General features: G+C 37.8%; 6 protein-coding genes across 7 annotated transcripts in view; 4 read left to right on the forward strand and 2 right to left on the reverse strand.

Moving 5' to 3' along the window:
• The first annotated feature begins 1,361 nt into the window (after window positions 1–1,361).
• LOC6638531 lies at window positions 1,362–2,518 on the forward strand. The gene is made up of 3 exons (XM_002062340.4): window positions 1,362–1,506; window positions 1,965–2,107; window positions 2,191–2,518. Exons 1-3 carry the CDS (start codon window positions 1,419–1,421, stop codon window positions 2,323–2,325), a joined length of 366 nt encoding a protein of 121 aa, XP_002062376.2. The 5' UTR covers window positions 1,362–1,418; the 3' UTR covers window positions 2,326–2,518.
• A 2,581-nt stretch (window positions 2,519–5,099) lies between these two features.
• Window positions 5,100–5,930, reverse strand: LOC6638530 (heavy metal-associated isoprenylated plant protein 33). The gene is made up of 4 exons (XM_047012091.1): window positions 5,874–5,930; window positions 5,520–5,714; window positions 5,375–5,421; window positions 5,100–5,292 (listed from the first exon to the last, which is right to left on the reverse strand). The coding sequence occupies exons 1-4, from the start codon at window positions 5,928–5,930 to the stop codon at window positions 5,178–5,180; spliced, it is 414 nt and encodes a 137-aa protein (XP_046868047.1). The 3' UTR covers window positions 5,100–5,177.
• A 1,691-nt stretch (window positions 5,931–7,621) lies between these two features.
• LOC6638529 (G-box-binding factor) lies at window positions 7,622–11,218 on the reverse strand. The gene is made up of 3 exons (XM_002062338.4): window positions 11,134–11,218; window positions 9,423–10,738; window positions 7,622–9,362 (listed from the first exon to the last, which is right to left on the reverse strand). Exons 2-3 carry the CDS (start codon window positions 10,553–10,555, stop codon window positions 8,054–8,056), a joined length of 2,442 nt encoding a protein of 813 aa, XP_002062374.2. The 5' UTR covers window positions 10,556–10,738; window positions 11,134–11,218; the 3' UTR covers window positions 7,622–8,053.
• A 1,106-nt stretch (window positions 11,219–12,324) lies between these two features.
• LOC6638528 (aldo-keto reductase family 1 member B1) lies at window positions 12,325–13,733 on the forward strand. Its single transcript, XM_002062337.4, has 5 exons — window positions 12,325–12,428; window positions 12,584–12,751; window positions 12,817–12,989; window positions 13,056–13,398; window positions 13,458–13,733. Exons 1-5 carry the CDS (start codon window positions 12,360–12,362, stop codon window positions 13,647–13,649), a joined length of 945 nt encoding a protein of 314 aa, XP_002062373.1. The 5' UTR covers window positions 12,325–12,359; the 3' UTR covers window positions 13,650–13,733.
• A 1,056-nt stretch (window positions 13,734–14,789) lies between these two features.
• Window positions 14,790–16,789, forward strand: LOC6638549 (transmembrane protein 267). The gene is made up of 5 exons (XM_002062336.4): window positions 14,790–15,018; window positions 15,105–15,112; window positions 15,197–15,280; window positions 15,356–15,764; window positions 15,834–16,789. Exons 4-5 carry the CDS (start codon window positions 15,471–15,473, stop codon window positions 16,215–16,217), a joined length of 678 nt encoding a protein of 225 aa, XP_002062372.2. The 5' UTR covers window positions 14,790–15,018; window positions 15,105–15,112; window positions 15,197–15,280; window positions 15,356–15,470; the 3' UTR covers window positions 16,218–16,789.
• A 2,605-nt stretch (window positions 16,790–19,394) lies between these two features.
• LOC6638548 (calcium-binding protein E63-1) overlaps window positions 19,395–21,132 on the forward strand; it is a 44,933-nt gene continuing 43,195 nt past the window's right edge. Inside the window, exon 1 of one of the 2 annotated variants that reach the window (XM_047012130.1) lies at window positions 19,395–19,451. In XM_047012130.1, coding sequence (XP_046868086.1) covers window positions 19,422–19,451 — 30 coding nt within the window. In that variant the 5' untranslated portion in view covers window positions 19,395–19,421. The remainder of the gene's footprint in view (window positions 19,452–21,132) is intronic. The other variant, XM_023179765.2, reaches the window with a different exon arrangement.

The raw sequence follows: 21,132 nt of genomic DNA on the forward strand, positions 1-21,132 counted from the left end.
TCAGAGGACAAACTTAGTCAACAAATTGCTGTCAGCATTCACATGCGAACATATACATCTATAGTTATATCTACATACATATATTGTACATACTTATTTATCTGACATAATCGAAATTTCTATGGTTGTACACACACACATACATATACACACTCTAGTATGTGTGTGTGTTTGGAGTGTGTTTAAATGAAATTGCTTGATTCGGCATAAACATATTTACTCTGTTGAATATTTGCTCAACAATTTGATTCTCAAAATCTGAATGGCGCCCTTACATACAAAATCAAAATGGAATTGTATCAAGGACACGCGAGCGAAGCGTTTCGCTTGCTTGCTCCCACCGACGGAACGAACAATCGAAGTAGGCAAACAAGACCAGGACCTAGTCCCAGTTTCCTGCCCCCCCCCCCAGTTCTCTTGCATTAAATTGCGGTGTACATAATAGATACTTGTGCTCTCAGCAGTGCACCCAGCACCAGCGGTATTCCTCCTCCTCCTCCTCCTGCACCCGCTCTCCCCCGCCCCTTCGCCCAATCATCCTGCATACTCCATTCCGCGGTATTCATCTACAGATGTCAGCAATTTCTCGATTTGAATACTCAACAAAAACGAAAGTGGGCAAACAATTCAAACAGAGAATGAATAAAAAAAGACACACAAAACTGAAAAAAAAAGAAGAAAAAAGAACAGAAGTGAGACAAGTGTGGGTGGAGAAAGGAAAGGAAAGCAAAAAAAAAAAAAAAAAAGAAAAAAAGACGAACCGGCGCAAATGGCTTCTCTAACGACCCAATTAATTTGAAACAAGAAAAAATGTTTGAATTGGAAAGAAGCGCGGCAACTGGGAGCGCTGAGTTAAAATGGAGATTGGGATGGGATGGTAGGTGGAGCAAACGCCACAGGCCACTAAATGTTGTTGGGCCCTCTCGCCTCCGTATACTCTACTATACACGCTCTCCCTCTCCATCTCCATCTCGTTTTCTCTAACAATTGTAGTAAAGTTGCAAAGCTTTTTATATGCCACAGCTTGCAAAAGTTCGCCACCTCCAACGTCGATGCTGAGATACCGATGCCGATGCCGACTCTGCCACTGCCGACAGCTTCATTACCAGCCATCATCGTAGCCATCATCATCATCATCTACCCATGAGTAATTTGCAAAGCAAAAGTTTATTGTTGCTGGAGCGGAGCGGAGAGGAGCCAACTTGAAGATTGAGAATGGGGAAGAAGATGAACAAGACGATGGTGGAGAGATGGAGATGTGGGAACTCTAAGAGCGTTTTCAGAGAACCAGCCAAGCTATTGTATGAAATATAATGATTTAAGCACAGCTGCTGACCGATCTATCTTGAGTCTTGAGTCTGGAGTCACCTCGTTCGCATGCCCAAAACAAAACAGCAAAATCAAATAAAAAGATCGTCATGGTTGTTAAGTCGTCGTCGTCGTCATCGATGTTTAGTGTCATTTTAGTGGCTATTCTAGTGTTTAGTATCTGCAATTTGGCATGTGGTAAGTCCGAATTGAATCGTTAAATCAATTCCTAGATTATATTAGTAATAAATATTTCTTATTTATTGCACATCTGGTCAAAAAAAAAAAAAAAACAAAAATCCAATTGTCCGATGAGCGAGTACAAAAACAGGTTTCCAGTTGTTGTTTTTTTTTTTTATTTTTTTTTTGATTTCCATAAAGCGTCATCCAACACAAAATTTCATGAGCGTACGACGATTCATGATGAAAAGGGGAGGGTTATGGGGAGGGGGGGTTAGCTCGTTAGTCATAATTACGCTATGTTGTCGTGATTCAAGGCTTCCGGGTCCGGATATATGTCACACACAAAAAAACCAACAAAAAAAATGAAAGATTATCCAACTGATAAGGAAAAGTAACAGCAACAGCAGCAGAAGCTAGCAGCAAGAGCAAAATGAACGAAATGATTTAATGGCTTGTAATTAAATTTCTCTTAGCTGCGCCCTATCAGGAGTTAGAGCCGCGTAAAGGTCATGTGCCCGTCTATATACGAACTGGGGATGAGCCTTTAAGTGAAATTCATCCCGGTCTGGCCGAGGCCTTCAAAGAAGGCCATTCCAAGCCATCATTACAGTCAGAGGTAAGTGTATGAACCCCTTCTTTTTTTTTTGTTGTTGTCCCTTTAAAGTGAAAACCGATTTCTCTCTTGAAACAATTCTGTAGAACTTGGTTACAGAAGAAGTCCCAGCTACAGCTACAACAATTCAACCAAATGCCGAGGAGATTTCATCAACTCCAAAGACCTCAACCGAATCGGATATAGCCAGTTTTGATGCCATCAAAGCGAAGGCGGAATAATTCAATTGATGTCAATGCGAAAATGTTGTTAAACTTCTTTAGTTTACGAAGTTAATTCTATCAAAAGGAAATCACTCAAGGCAAACGTTACAGTCTAGTGACAAAAGTTGTCACCCCCCAAAAACAACAACAACATGTGAAACAAACAGAAATAAATTAAATCCACAACAACCACAAAACCAAATTCTATAGGTAACTCGATCTTTCAAAAGTGAAATGTACTTGTCATAAGTAAGTAAAACGAACCAAAACTTTAATAATTCTTAACCATATTTTTGTGTCAACTTGTTGAATTTGTAATTTGAGAATCGACAAGTTTTCTAATGAATGAAAGTCCAAAAAGGGCGGTGCGAGAGTATTAAAGTTTTTGTGTTCTTTCATCTTTTAGATACTTTTGCTAGAAAGATACAAAAAATAGAACAGAACACAATAGGCTTAACAATCTTTTGAGTCATATTCGGCTAGATCTCATTTCAATTCAAACTCTCTTAACCCATTTTCAATAATTTATGCAGATTTTATGCATCATTCAAGAGTTCTACAATAATTTGGTTGGTTGATTCATGCTGAATAAAATTAACAAAATTGGGTTATAAAATCAAACAAATTTAATTGTTAATTGAATTTTAATTTTTACTAGTTTCTCAGGCTAGATTTAAATACAAAGTATGACCATAGTTAGCAGTAAACTTTCTATGGATTGCAATCCGAATTGCTTAATACTTAACCTTTTAAAAGAGTTGCCTAGCTAACCAGATTTGTCTACCCAACTAGAGTTGCCTAGCCAACCAGATTTGTCTACCTAACTAGAGTTGCCGTTTCAATTGAATTAATATTCTTTTGGAATTCTAAATTTCTTCATACAGTTTATTATTATATGTTTTATTCATTATTTTTTTAATTACTATTATTTTCACATGGAATGACGTTGAGTTTAAAATCAATGTGAATTTAGATTTTGTAGATTTCGTTGGGCTCACATTGAAAGATTCAACAATGTGAATAGACTGCTTTCATCACTCGTCTAAAAATGCCTGTCTGGAATATTAAAATGAATCTCTGTGTATTTTTTGGGGAGAGGGGATGGGTGGGGGGGACATGGTCTCCTACCAACCTCCGGCCATCCGGTTGCCTGGCCTCCGGTTCGGCTCGTTAACTGCTTTTGCAAGTTTCACACATTCAATGGACATTATTTGGGTTGGTTCGTTTCGTTTTCGTCTCCAAATCGCCTTAGAGCTTTGCGTGTGATTTACTTGTTGGGCCCATTAGGGAGAGACTCGAAGAGGAAGCTGCTGTGTGCAAGCCGCAAACGTTTGTAATTAATATAATGGCAACGGCTGGGCTATGTGGCAATGGCAATGGCAATAGCGATGGCGATGGCGATGGTAAAGGCGATGCCTAGATGGCAAAGTAAAATTCCAAAATGGCCTACACACGTTGCGGTCAGAGCCGAAGGCTTTGCTTCCATAGTTGGGGTTGGGGTTGGGGTTGCGATTGGGGATGGGGGGATGGGGTGATGGGTGATGAGGCGGGGACACAAATTGTTGTTTCATTGTCTCTGTCTGCGGGCAGCGTGGATGCTGCTGCTGCTGCTGCTGTCTAACGAGCAATAAAACTAAATACATACACATAAAGTTAATTATAAAAGGGCAAAGGAAATTGAAGGTCCCACAGACTATTGAGTTGTGTGTTCCTTTTCTTCTTTCATTTTGGTATTTTTTTTTTTTTTTTATCTTTTTCGTATGAATGCAAGTGATGGATTAAGCCAACTTGAGGAGATGTTGGTTGCTATCTCGATTAAACGAATGGGGCATTAAAATGGTTGAATAACAGCAACAAAAACAACAACAGAAAAAAAAGGGAAGAACAAAAAAAGGGCAAGCAACATAAAACTATGCAAAGTAAAAGCTTATTTCATCTCTTCTGTCTTTTCTTTTTTAAGGAAAATTTGGTGCTAAAAATTTAAAATTCTTTGGCGTTTCTTGCTGCACACAAAGTAAGAGACAGAGAGAGAGAGAGAGACACGCACTCCTATAGATCGAGAAAGAGACAGACAGACAGGCAGAGAGAGAGAGCGAGCAATTCGTAGAGGCATGCCAATGCCATGTCCGTGTTCCTTGTATCATTGTGTGCGTTCGAGCGCATTCAACCTCAAAATGAATAATTGCATATGGTTCAATGATTTGCGACTTTATATACATATATACGTACGTATTACGTATGTACGTACATACATACGATGAGCTCTACAAGTTTTCGAGGCGACTTTAAAAACTGTTTTTCTTTTTTATGGTTTTATGGTTTGGTCCTGGTCACAATCCAATTGCTGCTTAAAGAGCTTAATTTCAAAAAAATGCAAGAAAAAATAATACACACACACACACACACACGGAGATTGACTATTCGACCGGGTGGAATGGGCTTGGTTGGCTGGCTAATTTGAAAATTGCTCACTTAATTGCCCGGTTCTCGGTGCAAACGAGCGAGCAAAAAGCGCTTAAACAATAATTGAGTTAACGGTTATGTGGATGTGGACGATTATCGCCATTTTAATGCCAAAACCAAATTGCAATCGCCATTGCCATCATCACAATCACATGTTAAAGATTATTGGGTAACCATTAACAGCAGCAACCAAAAGCAAATCCCAATCTCACTGATGATACTCAATGGCCCATAGACCAAGTCCATATATACATATACATATACATAGTTAAATTTAGTTTACAGATAGAGAGAGAACGAGAACGAGTCTCACTTTATTGACATAAGCGTCCGCACAGACACATATTCCAGAGTTCTAGTTCTAGTTCGTTCGTTGGTTCGTTCGTGCATTCATTCATTCATTCATTTCATTTGCGACCCAGCAAGTTGCCCAATATGCCACCGCCACCGCTGCCACCACTTATTCCTGGTATGGAAATGAGATTGCCCAGCAAGGGATTGCCGTTTAAGTTCAGCAGGCAGCTGTCAAAAGTATTATAAAGTAAATATATGAGCGAGTATGAGCTGAGCTTCTGTCTGTGTGTGTGTGTGCGAGTATTCTTACCGCAGATCCAAACGGATCACATACTGACAGGCCCATTCCTGGAGGCACTACACAAGATAGAGAGAGAGAGAGAGAGAGAGCAAAAGCACAGAAAATCGATAAGTTTTTAAAGCTCATTTAAAAGATGCAGTCAACCAAGACTTACTTTCAGAGCTTCAGGCGAGGGACGTGGACAACTGCCAGGGGTGGTCACACCACCGCCGCCGCCGCCACCACCGCCGCCACCTCCGCCACCTCCGCCACCACCGCCAGTTTCTTTGGCTGGTACCAAAACAGGCACTGGTACTGGAACTGGCACAGGATAAGGCACAGGAACCTTTTTAATAGGCCTAGGCGTTTGCTAATAAAATATCTCTAATTAATTAATACACATTCGATCCATTTTACTAATCCTCTACTTACATCATGTCCTGATGCCTAAATTATTAACATAAATCAATTGAAACAAAGACAAAAAAATTAATAATTATCCCAAGATCAATCGTTTTGGGTCACTCACCACCGCCAGTAGACCCAATGCAAGGATCACAAAAATATGTTTCTGCATATCTGCCATTGACTACAGTGTGATATCGTTGCCAATATTGATGTCAATCTAGTAATCATCTCAAGCTTTTATACCAGTCCTAGGCCAATAATAATAATAATTGAACAGATGTCGTCTATATATAAATAACATCAGTCTATTCTGGGTCACTCAACACTTGAGCCCTACTGGCCGATTGTGTAGGGAACACAATTGCCTACACAATTTATGCATATAAAGCCCAAATAAAAGGTTTTCATTTTGTTTCTTTTCAATTTTTTGTATGCACGCCAGAAGTATGCAATGGTTTTTTGTTGCCCCTCTGCAAAATATAATGTATACGCCCGGTAGACTATAGAGAAAAGTAAGTCTATTTTCTGGCATTAATGTATATTATTTTGAGTTCTAAATATTTTAGATTATTTTTTGTATCAAATTATGTGCATCTTTAGGTTTTCCATGCTTTGTGAGGCGCCTTTATTCTCCACCTTAGTTACTCTAAGAATGAAGAAACATTTAAAGACATGAGATGAGGCTAGTGATGCGCCTAGCCAATCAACAATTAAGTCGACTATCAAGTAAATGGTTAACATAACAAGTAAAGACTAGAAATTAACACGGAGAACAACTTTAATTTGTTGACCTTACTACTTTAAAATCATGATTAGTTTAGTTCAATTTTAAATTTCCAGTTTTGATAAAACAATTTCTAGACATTTCATAAACGAATTGTATTCGAAAGAGCTAAAAAGTCAATAAGAGAGAGTTACATGAAAGCCCCACCCCCCTCCATCCTCATCCAAGTACATACACTTATGTATTATTAGATTATGATACAATGGAAATGGAGGTTCTAACAACAGTTTGATAAAAATTTGATCAAATATGTCAAAACTGGGTTTAAAATTAGCTGGGAGAGTTAATCAAAAATGTATGAAGCTAGTTATTGAATAACTAGAAAAACGAACAAGTAAAAAACCACTTAAAATTGGCCCCGAAAGAACCGATTAACGAATGAACTCAGTGTCCTTACTGTGATTATACGTAATTTAACCATTAAAAAAAAAAAAAAAAAACAGGACTTTCAATTCGTTATCGACTTTTTTTCTTCCTCCTTCCATCAAAGTGAAGAGGAGGCGCCATTCACCCACCACACTTGGGAGTTCAATGTTCTAGTTAATAGAGAATGTGTCCTACATTAAAAACTTGTATCTATCTATTTGACTGACTGTTCTAAATATTGTTATCTCTTTTGCTTTCTATATATTTCAATTTATTTTGATTAATCATAAATATCGTATTTTGTATTCTACATGCAAACCATGTACACTTACATAAATAGGTAGGTTCATTTTCAATTTCAATATCAATTTCAAATACATTTTGAATTGTGTGTTTTTCTAGTGGGATTTGGGTTTGGTTTGGTTTGGTTTTGGTAATCTGGTTTTTGTTTTGGCAACTAGTAATAAGTACATACAATACAATACATAAGTATATATATATATATATATATATATATACATATATATATATGCATATAGTGGTATATACATAAATATATATATATATATAGTGGTAAATTTGTTTTAAGTATACATACATGTTACACAAGAACTAATCGTACAATAATAATTCATCTAATAATACATAATACAATTTTCTGATTTGTGTATAATAGTAATTTGTATATATGTATGTATGTATATATATTTGTTTTTGTTTTTGTTTTTGTTTTGTTTAGCTATTTGATTAGTTATAGTTTTGTAATCAATATCAATATCAATTTGAAATTTGTAATTGATCTGCAAAGTAGAGGAAAAACACACATACATATTTCATAATCCGAAATTCCATTGTACAGGTAGGTGATGCTAAATAATTCTAATTTGATTTGAACTTCGACTTCGACTTGACTTGTTTTTTGAGCAGAGTGTTTGTTATATGTTTGTGTAAGTAGATCTAGATTTATCCTATCAGCGACGGATCAAAAGCTATGAACTTTACCCCCTTAAAGCATGCCAGAAGGAGTCCGAAAGGGCATTGCATACTTTAGGGGTCAAAGCCCCACAGATCCGCCCTTTTATTATTTACTGCCGCATACAACTACAGCCACAGGTTGACAGTGGCACTGCTGCTGGTGGTGGTGGTAATCCTCAGGCACACTGCATTTTCTTGCAATTGCACAGCCATTTGATAATCCGAGCATTCCGCTCCACAATCGACGGGGGCTCCGATGGCCGATAGGCTTGTGTTGTCTGCGGCTGTGTCTCAGTGCTATCGGGCAAACGCATCGAATCCACCGTACTGACATCCGAAAAGAACACCGTACTCGAGTCATCCGAATCAGTTTCTGGATTATGTTGCCTTCTTGGCTGACTGTAGATCTCATGAAAGGCCTCATCGTTAAGGCCCAGGCGATCGAAGAACTTCTCCAGTTCCGAGATACTGGCATTAAGTGCCTCCCTCTCCATATCCATGGTGGTGTGGGCAGCGTAGTTGCCACCATCAGTTGAGAAACCTTTGGGAAAGAAGACATTCTCATGCTCCAAGCTGCCACGCTGCTGGCCGCTGGACTTGTATCCGCCGCCGCCACCGCCGCTGGACATCTCCACACCGCTACTATTGATGGGTGATGTTCTCGGCTGTGGCTGCACCGGCAAGCGATTGCGATTCTTGAAACGAATGCAACGCTGTCGCTTGAATTGTATGGGCGGCGGACTGATATCATCCACCGAGGGAGCCGAACCCGGACTCTGAACGAGTGAGCTTTGCGAGTGATTGATACTGGTGTAGCCCTGCGAACTGGTGTGCATCTGCTGGCTCGATGAGCTCGAGTAGCGCGGCGTTGTCTGCGTTTTGGGGCGCGGCGAAGGCGGTGTCGGTGTATAGTCATCCTGAAAGGCCTCTGGCACCTCTGGCGTGGGTGTAAAGTTGAGCAAATAATCTGAGGCACCTGAATTCATGTCATAGCCCCCCAGACTGGACATCATTGGTGTGGTATCCTGTTTGCAGCGACAGTCCAGACAATCGGTTGTGCGTCCACTCGGTGTCACATAGCCGCAATATGAATTGGCACTATGCTGAGTCGAGGAGCCGCTGTCTCGTCGTGGGCCTCCTGCCACCAAGGTGCAACAGTTTTTAATGGTTCCACCGCTCATGGTGGCTGCATTTGGTTCCCGTTGACGTTCGCGCTTGTAGCAGGGCTCACTACGATGTGTGTAGTGTCCGGAACTGCCGCCCGAGTCCCGATTTATTGAGGATTCTCCGGCTGATTTGATGGAGCGATTACCGCGACTGCAGCAACTTAAAATCTCACTGTGCGGCGAATGACGACTGATTTGGGTGTGTAAATCCGGCAGTGACTTATGGCTGTTGATATTGAAGTCATTCCCCGGGTAAGGGGCCCGCCCATCGTTATGGGCAACTTCATGAGAGTGCGAATAAGAGCGTTGATAATTGTACCTAAGAAGGCTAAAGATTAAAGCAAATCATCATCAGCAAAAGTATAGATCTGGGGCTCACCTATAGCGATCATTGTGCGCTTGACCCGATTTTGCTGCATATTCCGCTGGCGGACTAATGGGCCTATAGTTCTCGGTGAGTACCAAAGGCTCCTCCCCCCCACTATTATAGGCAGACGAATCGCGACCGAAACCATGTCCAGGCATATAGAGGGGCGGCGGTATCCTTAATGCAGCTGCACCATCCTCTTCCCCATAGTCTGTGGCCAGGAGCTCACAGCTGCCTTCGTTTCGTCGACGTTCCCGTTCTCGCTCTTTGCTTGCCTCCGAACCGAGCAGCATGCGTAGCTTATGTTGCAGCAAATTATTGTTCATGGTTGATCCAGAGCGTCCTTGACTCTGACCACGATGTGAATGTTGTTGCTGCTGCTGCTGCTGTTGCTGATGTTGTTGTTGTTGTTGTTGCTGTTGCTGCTGCTGCTGCTGTTGCTGTTGGTGCGAATGCTGTACATGATGATTGTGCAGATATTGCTGAGCCTGCTGTTGCTGTTGCCTGGTCATGCTCATATAACGACGATCCTCTAAATCATCATATTGTGACTGATAATGTCCATGACCACCATGTGCCTCTTCCGGACGACGTCCTCGCTTGGCGCTGGCTCCATTCACAGCCGCACTTCCTCCTCCCCGATAGCTAGACTGTTGCAGTCGCTCAAATACCGCATCTGACTTTATATAGAAGGGTTTGGATTCTGCAAGCAGTTCCACAGCCGATTTACGTTTATTATAATGCCTGCCACTTGAATGATAGAAGGCGGCATGCGATTGCGGCTGATGACCGCCACCGCCGCCGCCACCCCAATAGCTGCGACTAGCGGCCGCTGTCTCTGGCAAGGCTGAAGCGGATAGAGGACGCCCTCCGCCGCCACCGCCCATATACAGTGGTCCATTATTGTATTGGCTCTCGGGTAGGCTTACACCCATGCCGCTTGCAAAAATTTGCTGACTTGTGGCATATAAGGTTTGGCTGGCAGTGCGTGAATATTTCGGCATGGTTGTGTATATACCAGGAGGAGCAGGATTCGATGGTGTTGACCCAGAGCCACCACCACCACCATGATGGGCCCCTGGTGAACTGCTGCCATTGCAGGAACGCTGCCGCGGACTATTGCAGCCATGAACCACAGCGGCCATGTCAATGTAGATATAGCCTTGAGAGATTTCACAAGGTGTCGCTGCTGTCACCTGCTGCTGCTGCTGCTGCTGCTGTCGCTGCTGCTTCGCTCCAGCAATGTGTCGGCCTCGAGTTGCTTGTGGCACTGGGAATGAGTCTGGGTCTGGCCTGGGGCATGCGCAGTTGTAGGCGTGCTGCGTATACTGAAATTACAATACAGAGTAATAATTTTCAGCTGCCCAAGTCTCTCTTGAATTTCATTTGATGGATTGGCCAATTTAATATAGGCTTCTAACTTCACATGCATTTAATATTAACAAGAACTTTTCAACTCTGCAATCTGTTTTTGTATTAGTTTACTTTTTTCTTTCATCACTTCTATTTCCATTAGCAATGTACGTTTCTGCCCCTGATTTCATTTTTTTTTTCTCGTTTCCAATTTGGTTGTGTGTTTTTTTCTTGTCGTCTTTTGTTAATACACATCTTCTTTGCATATTGCAGTTATCATCATTTAAGCACATTTGATTACAAACACTTGACATCTCAAAATTCAGCAAAGTCGGGCAATCCAAAAGGATATTTAACTAAATACACTTACCAGCCTATGAAAAATTCCTTTAGTTTTAGTTTGCGAACCAATGTGCTGGCATGTGATGTGAATGAGAGAGGCAAGGACTACGTCGAGTATATTGTGCCACTTTGAATAACAGATGTTGTTCCAGTTTCACGCGTTCCATCCCCTTACTAAGACACGGCAAAAAGCTTGCTCATGCGCCATATTCGAAAGCTCAAGTGTAACAGTTTCAACAACGAAATACTTCAGCGGCAAAGATCCTTTGAAAACTCAACTCTCTAATTTTGTTGTATAATAAAATCCCAAATTTCCATAACACTTGAGTTAAACTAACTTTAAGTGCTTTCTTTCTTTTAGATTTTTAAATGGTTTTGGAATCCTAAAGGATTCTTCCAAGTTGTTTTATTTTGCGTTTCCATTTCAGGGGCATAACCAAATTTATAACTGAATAAAAACTTTTTGGCAAATAAGTTTCCGGATTTTAAGCATTTAATTCCTTTAGATTCTTATTAATGCATTGCAGCGCTTGTTTAAAACAAATTGTTTTTGTCATTAAATTATTATTTGTATATATTTAATTGGGATTTTTGTCGTTGAAAGGCATAGTCAGATGTTTGGCTTAACTTTTAAACAGAAACTTACCTACCGTTACATTTTGGGTGTGTTCTAAAAAAAAGCTTTTCTGGATACCCTTTATCCAAATGTTTATGTACCCGTTTGATGGTTATCTTTGTTTTTATTACTTTTAAGTAAACATTTTTTAGTTTCGCTATGATTTGAAACTCAACGAAATGAATAAGCGGCAGTAAAAAGAAATAGACAATTAACCTTATGAGCTTTAACTTGAGAGAAAATGATATAGGAAACATTTTAAAGTGTTTCATATATACGTTGTTCTATGTGAGGTCTGCTTTATTCGCATTTCCAAAAGCACAGTGAGAGAATGTAAAAGAGAATACAACAAAAAGACACGCAATAAAGCATCAAATTTTTGAAGGATCCACTTCTATCACATGTAAATTGCATACACCAAAAGGATCCAATGAAAAAAATACTCTAAAAACTAAAAAGTCAAACATTGAACAACTTACAGGATATCCGCAAGTCGACTCCATACAACAATTTAAATTTTTAGAACATTAAAAGCTTAGTTCTTAACAGAACTTTTGCAATAGCGCAGCATGAAAGTATAAAAAAGCCTCCCCCCTGCTCAAGAGCACAGTCAGTAATCAAGTTGAGTGGGGAAAATCATGTCGGCGACCTACGTTAAACACAATGATGGAACACAAATCCAATCCATTGGCTTGGGCACTTATACGGTAGGTGTAAACGCTTTCGATCCATCCATCCATCCAACCATCCATCCATCTGATCACGTTCTGGGCTATCGATGGTTAATAAATTGCTATCAGTGCTACGAGGATGACGATAAACATTTAATGCATATAAAAAACTTTGTTTCATTTCTTTGCAGTCATTGGGCGGCGATTGCGAGCGTGCCACTTTACATGCAATTGATGTGGGCTACCGGCATATAGACACCGCCTATTTCTATGAGAATGAGGGTGAGGTGGGCGCTGCTGTCAACCAAAAGATCAAGGAGGGTGTCATCAAGCGTGAGGATATATTCATTACAACCAAGGTGAAATATTATATATGTACATTTTTCTTGATCTATGCGGTTTCTAATGCTTTTGCCTCATTTAGTTGTGGTGCCATTTTCATGAGCCAGAGAGAGTGGAATATGCCTGTCGTAAAACATTGGCCAATTTCGGTTTGGAATATGTCGATTTGTATCTAATGCACTGGCCATATTCCTATGTCTATCGCGGTGACAACGAATTGATGCCAACCGATGCCAATGGTGAGGTTGAGCTTAAGTAAGTTAAATCGGGTAACTTTAATGTCGCGTAAATATAATTGTAATTTCACTTTATTCCTGGCAGTGATATTGATTACCTAGACACCTGGCGTGCCATGGAGAAGTTAGTAGAATTGGGTTTGACCAAAAGCATTGGCGTCTCCAATTTCAATTCCGAGCAATTGGCACGTCTGTTGGCCAATTGTAAAATCAAGCCAATTCACAATCAAATCGAATGTCATCCTGCTCTCAATCAAAAGAAACTAATTGCCTTGTGCAAGCAACACGACATTGTGGTCACTGCCTATTGTCCTTTGGGTAGACCAGATCCTGTCAAGAAGACGCCCGATTACATTTATGATGCCAAGGTCCAAGCTATTGCCGATAAATATAAGAAATCAACGGCCCAAGTTGTTTTGCGTTATTTGGTGAGTGTTAATCTCAAAAGAATGCCATATAAATTCATAAATCCTGTTTCTCAAAACAGATTGAGATTGGTACTGTGCCACTGCCCAAGTCCTCCAATCCCAAACGCATTGAAGAGAACTTTAAGATTTTTGATTTCAAATTGGATGCCTCGGATCATGCAGTTTTGGAAACCTTTAATACAGGAGAACGTCTGATTCCCATGGATCATGCTGTTAAGAGCAAGAATTATCCCTTCCATATTGAGTTTTAATTCAATTTTTGTTGTTGTTTTTTCTACAGATATTCTGATATTATACAAAAATATTATATATTACTAACAAGTGTTACAGACTAATTTACCTACTCACACCTACGCACATACATATGTATATGTGAGTATATTTATGGGTATATGTATTAGCTAGGGCCTTATCAGGCTTTATTGAACTGATCTTCGACAGTGCTAAACTTTCGCAAGAGAGAGAGAGAGAGAGAGAGAGAGACAGAGAGGGAAAGACTGAGAGAGCTTTCGCATTCCACAACTAGTTTGTTATTTATTTGCATGGAAAATTCCACTCGATCTGCACATGTGTTTATTAGTTCTATAAATCCAGACTGGAATATATATACGGCAAGTTCAAAAGCTGTCTATTAATATCTTGAGGCGTTGCTTGCCTTTCAAATGTAAAATTTAAATATATTTTTGCCGCCAACTTAACAGTTTCAGTATATTTTAGAGAATGACTAAAACAAAACTAATTTTCAACACAAAACTCTCTGTCATTCAGTGGCTGATCCTAAAACGAGTGAAATCGTTCATTCTATAGGTAGAAATCGTCCTTGATTACAGACACTTTAAGAGTTTAAGGAGAAATTTTCCTCAATAACTTATCGACGATGTCCCCTACTAGGATATATGTACAAATTTTCGACATTTTTAGTTTTTATCAACTTCATTTCTATAAATTATAATTTATAATAATAAATAATACTCATTTGGAATGCTGTTGGAATTTCTTTCACATACTCTAATAATTAATCTAATTAATCTAATCTAATAATTATTAGAGTATGTGAAAGAAATTCCAACAGCATTCCAAATAAGTATTATTTATACATATTTGTCATTAAAAATAATATCATTTATAAATAAGTTTAAAAGAAACATTGAAATTCTTCTGAACATCATACCAAATATACTTTAAATTTAATTTAAATCAAAGCTGCAGTTCAACCACTTGAAACATTGAATTCCCAACAGTTAATACTGCTTATAGCAAGCAGTGCAAGTAAAAAATCAATCACTGCTTGCAGTTTATTTACATTACATTTTACATTTCTACAGCTGGTTTGTAAATGTAAATAAAAACTATATTTTTCAATGATGTGGCAACTCTATTACATATGGCTAGGGCCAGCAGTAACTAAACACTTTATTTGGGTCCGAGGGGAGCAGGGCAGGCAGGTGACGAGAGGCACCGCAAGTAGTTTTTGGACCCAAAATATGACGTGCTTGTTGTTGCTGTTATTGGGGAGCCCGTGGCATGGTGTACGTGTACTTGCAACCCTCAAGCGACTTACCTACAACATCTCGGCCTCAACCTCAACCCACAACTGCAGCAGTGCAGCAGTTACAACACGTGAGAATTAGTTTTTTGGGGAAATAATTTGTATTTAATTTTTTGGTTCTTCCCCAATTGACAAATTTTGATTTTCGAAATTCAAGTAAATAAGGTAAGCGAAATAATTAAATGTCAAATACAATTACATACCAAAATTTAACTGTGTGTCTCTCTCTCTCTCCTTCTGTTTGTCAAGGATATCAGCAACTTTTGGCCAATAATATGTAACTGAAAAGATTAAAAAGTCAATGAAGAGTTATTAAACACGTTATGTAAAAGAGTAAGAAATCAATTGTTGAACACAAGAAATGGAAAATACATATATTAACTGCCACTTTTGCTTATCACATTTCAGTTAACTATTTCGCGTACCTTATTTTAGAATTACCATTTGTCTCCGTCCAATACTTAACGAAGAAGCCCTTCACAATTCTACTGCTCTAAGGACAAACTCTTCCACAACAAAATCGATGCCCCACTGCCACATAATGGTCTATATGAGAATTGTATTGACCACCTTGGTGACCATCACATGCCTGTTGGGCGACAATTTCGTGGAGCTAACACAGCATCCATTGCTAAAGGCCCTGGCCGACAATGCAACTCATGCTGCCATTGGAGCCCTCACGGGCATAGCTTTTGCCGTGCAATTCTATGAGAGGACAAGCCAACTGTTTGGCTGGATATTGATTTTCACCTGCTTTGTTGTGTCATCGTTCATTGACTTGGATCATTTTGTGGAGGCACGTTCATTGTACTTGGAAGTGAGTGTGTGGCAAGAATCCCCCTGTTTCTATATAGTCTATGACATCTAATCAATTACCCACTTGCAGGATGCCACAAATCTGTCGCGACGTCCTTTTCTACATTGCTCGAGCATCGTGCTAATTATGCTATTCTTCTTTTTATGCACCGCGTGCCTGAATTACTTTCGCACCAGCCTGATGCTGGGTGCTCTACTCTGTGCCTTCATTACCCATCACACACGCGATGCAGTGCGTCGTGGCTATTGGTTCTGCCCCATTGGCCACACGGATCGTATACCCCAGTTGGCCTATATATTGACAACCATATTGACGCCCCATGTCCTGGGCTATCTCCATGCCATTTGCCGTAGTCCAATTGTTCTCAATTTCGTGGGGCAATATGTTAAGCTAAGTGAAAGTAATTATCGTAGTGGCGGGGGGATCAACAGTTATAGATATATGCAGGTATAAAATACTCTACAACAATTATCATCAAATGCTTTACTAGGGCTGCTTTAAGCACAATTAGCTATAGTCCTTTTTTTAGGAAATCAAATACAACTTACAGGATTAAAAAACAATTACATACATAAATATGTATATGTACTTCCACACAAATTTTATAAAAATTCATGACAGTACCTCTTAGGATTATAATTATATTATATTAATAATAATTTAACTAATAGAATTCAAAATCAAATAATATCCAAATTTTGTGATATTTTTAAACTTAAGCAATTTATATTATAGATTTAGACAAAAACAGAAAATCCAAAATCAAGCCCTAACTAACTAGTTTAAAGCATAGCGCACAACAGCAAGAACAACAACAACAACTAAATAACTAGTAAAACTAATCAACAATCAATTTTTCAATACTTCCTAAATTTATAGTAGAAAAGAAATACCAAAAATATAAATGCAAATTTATTTATTTAAGACAATTTTAATTCCATTAAATGAATTTAAGATATAATAAATTATTCATATTTAATCCAAATAAAGGCCAAGTAAATAAAGGATAAAGGCTTTTTATATGACTTTCTCGCTTTTTCCCATTTGACTTATTTACTACTCTTATTTCTCTCTCACTCTAATTCGTTGGAATATTTAAAACATTTTATAGGATTCACATATGTAAGTGTACCTACATATACAAATGAAAAAGAACAACCAAAACTTTTTCCAAAACTAGAAATTTTTTTAGATTACCTGTATATTTTTTAAGATAACCTAAATTTGCCATTTGTTGTTGGCCAATAAGCAAGTTTTGCATTGACTTTCAGGCCATTTTGTCTAAAGGCAAATGTAGTAAGTCTCTTCTGTGTTACCAAGCAGGAGAAGGCCCAAAAAGGAGATTAACGAAACGTCGGAGGTTTCGACTGTTGTCCAGAAGATTGAGATTAAAGTCTTTTTCTTGCTATTCATTTCTGAATCTCGGACTTTATTGAATTTTTTAATAATCTTTGGATAATACAGAGTCTCTGCAAAGGAGTTTGTATAGAAATTTTTGGAGAATCTCTGCATTCGAGTTGGAAAGGTATTGAAATCTTGTAAGGTTTTGAATTCCCTATTCGCCATTTGGGCTAAGGATCGGCTTATATAATAATAGCTTAGTTGTGATTTGTATTCAACTGATTTGGGATTATCAATGGAGTTGTCTATCTAATGGGAGACCAAAGTAAGTATTTACCCATTTGGATAGCTAGAAATGATGCTCCATTAATTAATTAAAATACATAGCTCTTGATTTGAAAGACCTTGATAGCCCTTTTGGCCCATATAAAAGGGAAACTACACTAATCCAAGGAAAGAATTACCTTCTAAATAATCACGGCTAAATTGTGCCCATGTAATCTCATCGATTGATTTCTAAATTCTCTTTTGTTTTTTTGCAAACATTTTCGTTCATGTTTATTTGTTATTGTTTTCCATTCAAGCTAAATTAGTTGCCATTTACAAATCGTCGACTTCAGAAGGTGCGAATCGGTTTAAATACAAAACAACAACAACAAATTTATTGATGGAATTTCAAAGAAATGTTACGAATAACAAATTCGCTCTCCCTCTCTCTCTCTCTCTCCTTCTCTTATATAGTTTTTGGCCCCAAAGCATAATTAGTCAATTTCTCAAACGATTTGTGCTCTGCTATTTTTAGGAAAATTGAATTTAATTTTAAATGAAATGTCTATATAAATAAATCACATCACAACTTTGCCAATCTTTCCCATCATATCATTTCACATTAAGCTTGTAGTTCGGGAAAATTTCAACGCTCTCCTACACTTTTCAATGGAAAAATTACGCCACTGCGGCGTAATAAATAAGTGATAAAAACGAAATGTGCAAAAAAAAAAAGAAAATAATAATAATAAAAAAAGAGAGAGAGATTCCCGAGATGAAAATTAAATTTATAGATATTTAAATACTCTCGCAATTGGACAATATCACTTTTTCAACTTGGAAAATTTTCCCTGCATAACCATTTTTCAATTAGTAAACAATTCTCAAACTTTTCGAATTTATTTCACATAAATCTTTCTCTCGAAAGACGACAACTAGTAGAATATAGTCTCATACAGATAGCTTATATCTGATTGATCGGACAGCTATAATTTCTATATTTTAAGGAACGAATTAAAATTGCTATTGAATGGTATGCGTATGAGAGAGATAGCTATCTTTAGTAAGCATAATAAATTGCTTTAAGATGTTTTGCTTGCAACAGAGAGAGAGGGAAGATAGTTTTAAATCATTAATGCTTAAAAATATCTCTTTTTGTAGGGACATTAGGAACTATCTAATATATAGATGGATAGATTTATCTCTTTCGACGGGAATTTTCATTGTAAGTCTAAATTTTTATTAACACGAAAACAAACATAGTCCTTTTTATAACCGCCAAAGGATCAAAGGGGAAATGCATGATCTACTTCGGGGTTCGAACTCTAGGAACTCTATGCTACTGATACTTGGTATCAGGATGGAAATTTATTTACAACTGCAAAGCAAATTTGCATCGTTGCAAATTGTTGGCCAAAATGAATATACCCTTTTTGTCTTATTTTTTTTTTCCTTTTGGCAGGGTCACAATAAAATGTTCCACATAGCATGGAGACAATGCGATAACCAGAAAAAAAACACAACAGAATCGCCCACTCATCCCACACACTCCCATAGCATACATCTGTTGCTCTTCTAACCCAAAAACAAAAAAAAACCCCACCCACCCACAACAGTGTTTCGGTTGACAAAGCCAAACAACGATGGGAATGGAGATAATCACCAATCATCATCATCATCACGATCATGATCATTAACGTTTCGGTTATTGTAGCTGTCGCTGTTTTTGCTGTTTTAGTTGATCTCGTCGTTTGTTCACTTTTATTTATGTGGGGATATTTGAATGTGAATGTGTGAATATGTGAATATGGATGGATATATGGGAGGGGGATATGTGATGTGATATAGATGTGAATGCGCGCGCCTCTATCTAATTGTTGAGTGTTTGTGTTGTTGTTGTTGTTGTTGTTGTTGTTGGTGTTGGTCGCTGATCGGCTGATCGGTGGTGGTCTCTGAGGCAAGTCCCAACGGCACAGTACAAAAAGTGTCGCAGCGGCAGCTAAACGAGGTCGCGTGTCTTGCGTTAAGTTAAGTTAATAACTCTCACAAATGGATATTAGCAACAACAATCCATTAGATGTAAGTAAGAATCAAATGGGTAATACTCTGTAGCACCTTCCGACTCCCGACTCCCGATTGAATAGTTACGATTCGATTTTTTACGCTTCGCTTGTTAGACAATTACTTAGTGAATTCCGGTAGTTGTCTCTCTCCTCATGATATCATCGTACAAACAAAAATGTGTGACTTTTTTTTATGTTATTTACCGATAACTGACTTTAGATGGCCTTATTGTGTGTATTATTATCAACGTGAATATTTGTTTAGAGTTCCAAGAATATATCTAACACAAGTTTCATAATATTTTGCTTAAGCATTCTTTGCCATCTACACATACATGCATACATACATCCATATGTATGTATATATTTCTCTATATACAAATGTATTTAGCAAAAATCTAACCATGCCGACTTTTGTAAAAATTGTTTAAAAATAAACTCTGTAAATATTTACATTGGACAAAATATGGCAAGACCTAAAAGAAAGAGTCAGAGACCGTAGTACATCATTGAACGATTTGCTTCTCATAATTCTCGCCTAGATTTTGGCACCCAGCAAAAAATCTATTTGCTTCGATTCGGTTCGGTACGGTACGTTACGGTTCGTTTCGCTTTTCTGTCCGAAAAAAAAAACGGTGAAAAAAAAAACTTATCGATGGGTGGACCCCAAACATTTTATGCATTTTCGGGTTTCATTTTTGCAATTAATAAATATTCTATAATATGCGTAACACCTACACGAAATTTTGACTGTTTCCATATACATACATACATGTACACATATACATACATATACATATATAAGTATATTCAAAGCTTTGATGTTTATAAACTGATAATGAAATCGTAAACAGTACATTAAAATGTATTTTAAATGGATACAATTTGATTTTAAATTCAATTTGTCTTAACTTTTTATTTCGTTAAATGTCATTTTGAAATTATAATGAAAATTATCGCTAATAACTTTGAATGGATCAAGAATTGTAAGAAGAAAAGGTTTTCTACTAAAACTTAGTACTCTCTGCAAGGGTTTCGTTTCATATTCGATTATAATCATACATTTCAATTGAATTTATTTATATGTATATACATTTTTTGAACGGGTAGACAAGAAACACATGTCTTGATTGATAAGATTCTCATTTAGTGTGTGTTTCTTTTTTGTTTTTTTTTTTTTTCGGGTTCAAAGCATCAGCTTTAACTATGTATGTTGAAAAAGAAAAATACACAGAGACAGGCCAGACAAAAGACATCTCAAAGTTCAATATACCGAAAGCAATTGTTTTCACACTTTGTAAATTACAACACAAAATGGGTGAAAGTACGTGTTCTGCATTTGAAATGAATGAGAGAATGAAAAGAAAATTATCTCAGTTAAGTAGATGAGTAGGCACATATTGATATAGATACGTACATATGTATATACAATATACATACATACATATATATCGGGTGAGCCAATTGAACTGTAAGCAATTAGGTACTGCAAAAAAAAAAGAAATAGAAATTACTTAATTTACTTTAATAAAATGTTACAAAGATGTTTGTTGATGCATTAGGTCAATACTCAGTCAATAGACCAGACTATATATATATCCTATTCACATGTATATACTTAGGAGTATATTGACCTAGAATTTACAATTTGTTATTAAATGTGGCACACAAAAAACGAGGACAACAAAGTAATATTA

The sequence above is a fragment of the Drosophila willistoni genome (genome assembly GCF_018902025.1).
Source record: "Drosophila willistoni isolate 14030-0811.24 chromosome XR unlocalized genomic scaffold, UCI_dwil_1.1 Seg144, whole genome shotgun sequence".
Lineage (NCBI taxonomy): Eukaryota > Metazoa > Arthropoda > Insecta > Diptera > Drosophilidae > Drosophila > Drosophila willistoni.

What these genes read in the sequence shown, in the direction of transcription:
- LOC6638530 (XM_047012091.1), bottom strand. Translation starts at nt 5,930, where the DNA reads ATGGCAGATATGCAGAAACATATTTTTGTGATCCTTGCATTGGGTCTA. An exon ending in CCTCGCCTGAAGCTCTGAAA is followed by an intron (nt 5,422 to 5,519) that starts GTAAGTCTTGGT and finishes TATCTTGTGTAG; the next exon opens with TGCCTCCAGGAATGGGCCTG. An exon ending in GTGATCCGTTTGGATCTGCG is followed by an intron (nt 5,293 to 5,374) that starts GTAAGAATACTC and finishes TACTTTTGACAG; the next exon opens with CTGCCTGCTGAACTTAAACG.
- LOC6638549 (XM_002062336.4), top strand. Translation starts at nt 15,471, where the DNA reads ATGCCCCACTGCCACATAATGGTCTATATGAGAATTGTATTGACCACC. An exon ending in CACGTTCATTGTACTTGGAA is followed by an intron (nt 15,765 to 15,833) that starts GTGAGTGTGTGG and finishes ACCCACTTGCAG; the next exon opens with GATGCCACAAATCTGTCGCG.
- LOC6638531 (XM_002062340.4), top strand. Translation starts at nt 1,419, where the DNA reads ATGGTTGTTAAGTCGTCGTCGTCGTCATCGATGTTTAGTGTCATTTTA. An exon ending in TATCTGCAATTTGGCATGTG is followed by an intron (nt 1,507 to 1,964) that starts GTAAGTCCGAAT and finishes AATTTCTCTTAG; the next exon opens with CTGCGCCCTATCAGGAGTTA. An exon ending in AGCCATCATTACAGTCAGAG is followed by an intron (nt 2,108 to 2,190) that starts GTAAGTGTATGA and finishes ACAATTCTGTAG; the next exon opens with AACTTGGTTACAGAAGAAGT.
- LOC6638528 (XM_002062337.4), top strand. Translation starts at nt 12,360, where the DNA reads ATGTCGGCGACCTACGTTAAACACAATGATGGAACACAAATCCAATCC. An exon ending in TTGGCTTGGGCACTTATACG is followed by an intron (nt 12,429 to 12,583) that starts GTAGGTGTAAAC and finishes ATTTCTTTGCAG; the next exon opens with TCATTGGGCGGCGATTGCGA. An exon ending in AATGGTGAGGTTGAGCTTAA is followed by an intron (nt 12,990 to 13,055) that starts GTAAGTTAAATC and finishes TATTCCTGGCAG; the next exon opens with TGATATTGATTACCTAGACA.
- LOC6638529 (XM_002062338.4), bottom strand. Translation starts at nt 10,555, where the DNA reads ATGGCCGCTGTGGTTCATGGCTGCAATAGTCCGCGGCAGCGTTCCTGC. An exon ending in GCGCACAATGATCGCTATAG is followed by an intron (nt 9,363 to 9,422) that starts GTGAGCCCCAGA and finishes TAGCCTTCTTAG; the next exon opens with GTACAATTATCAACGCTCTT.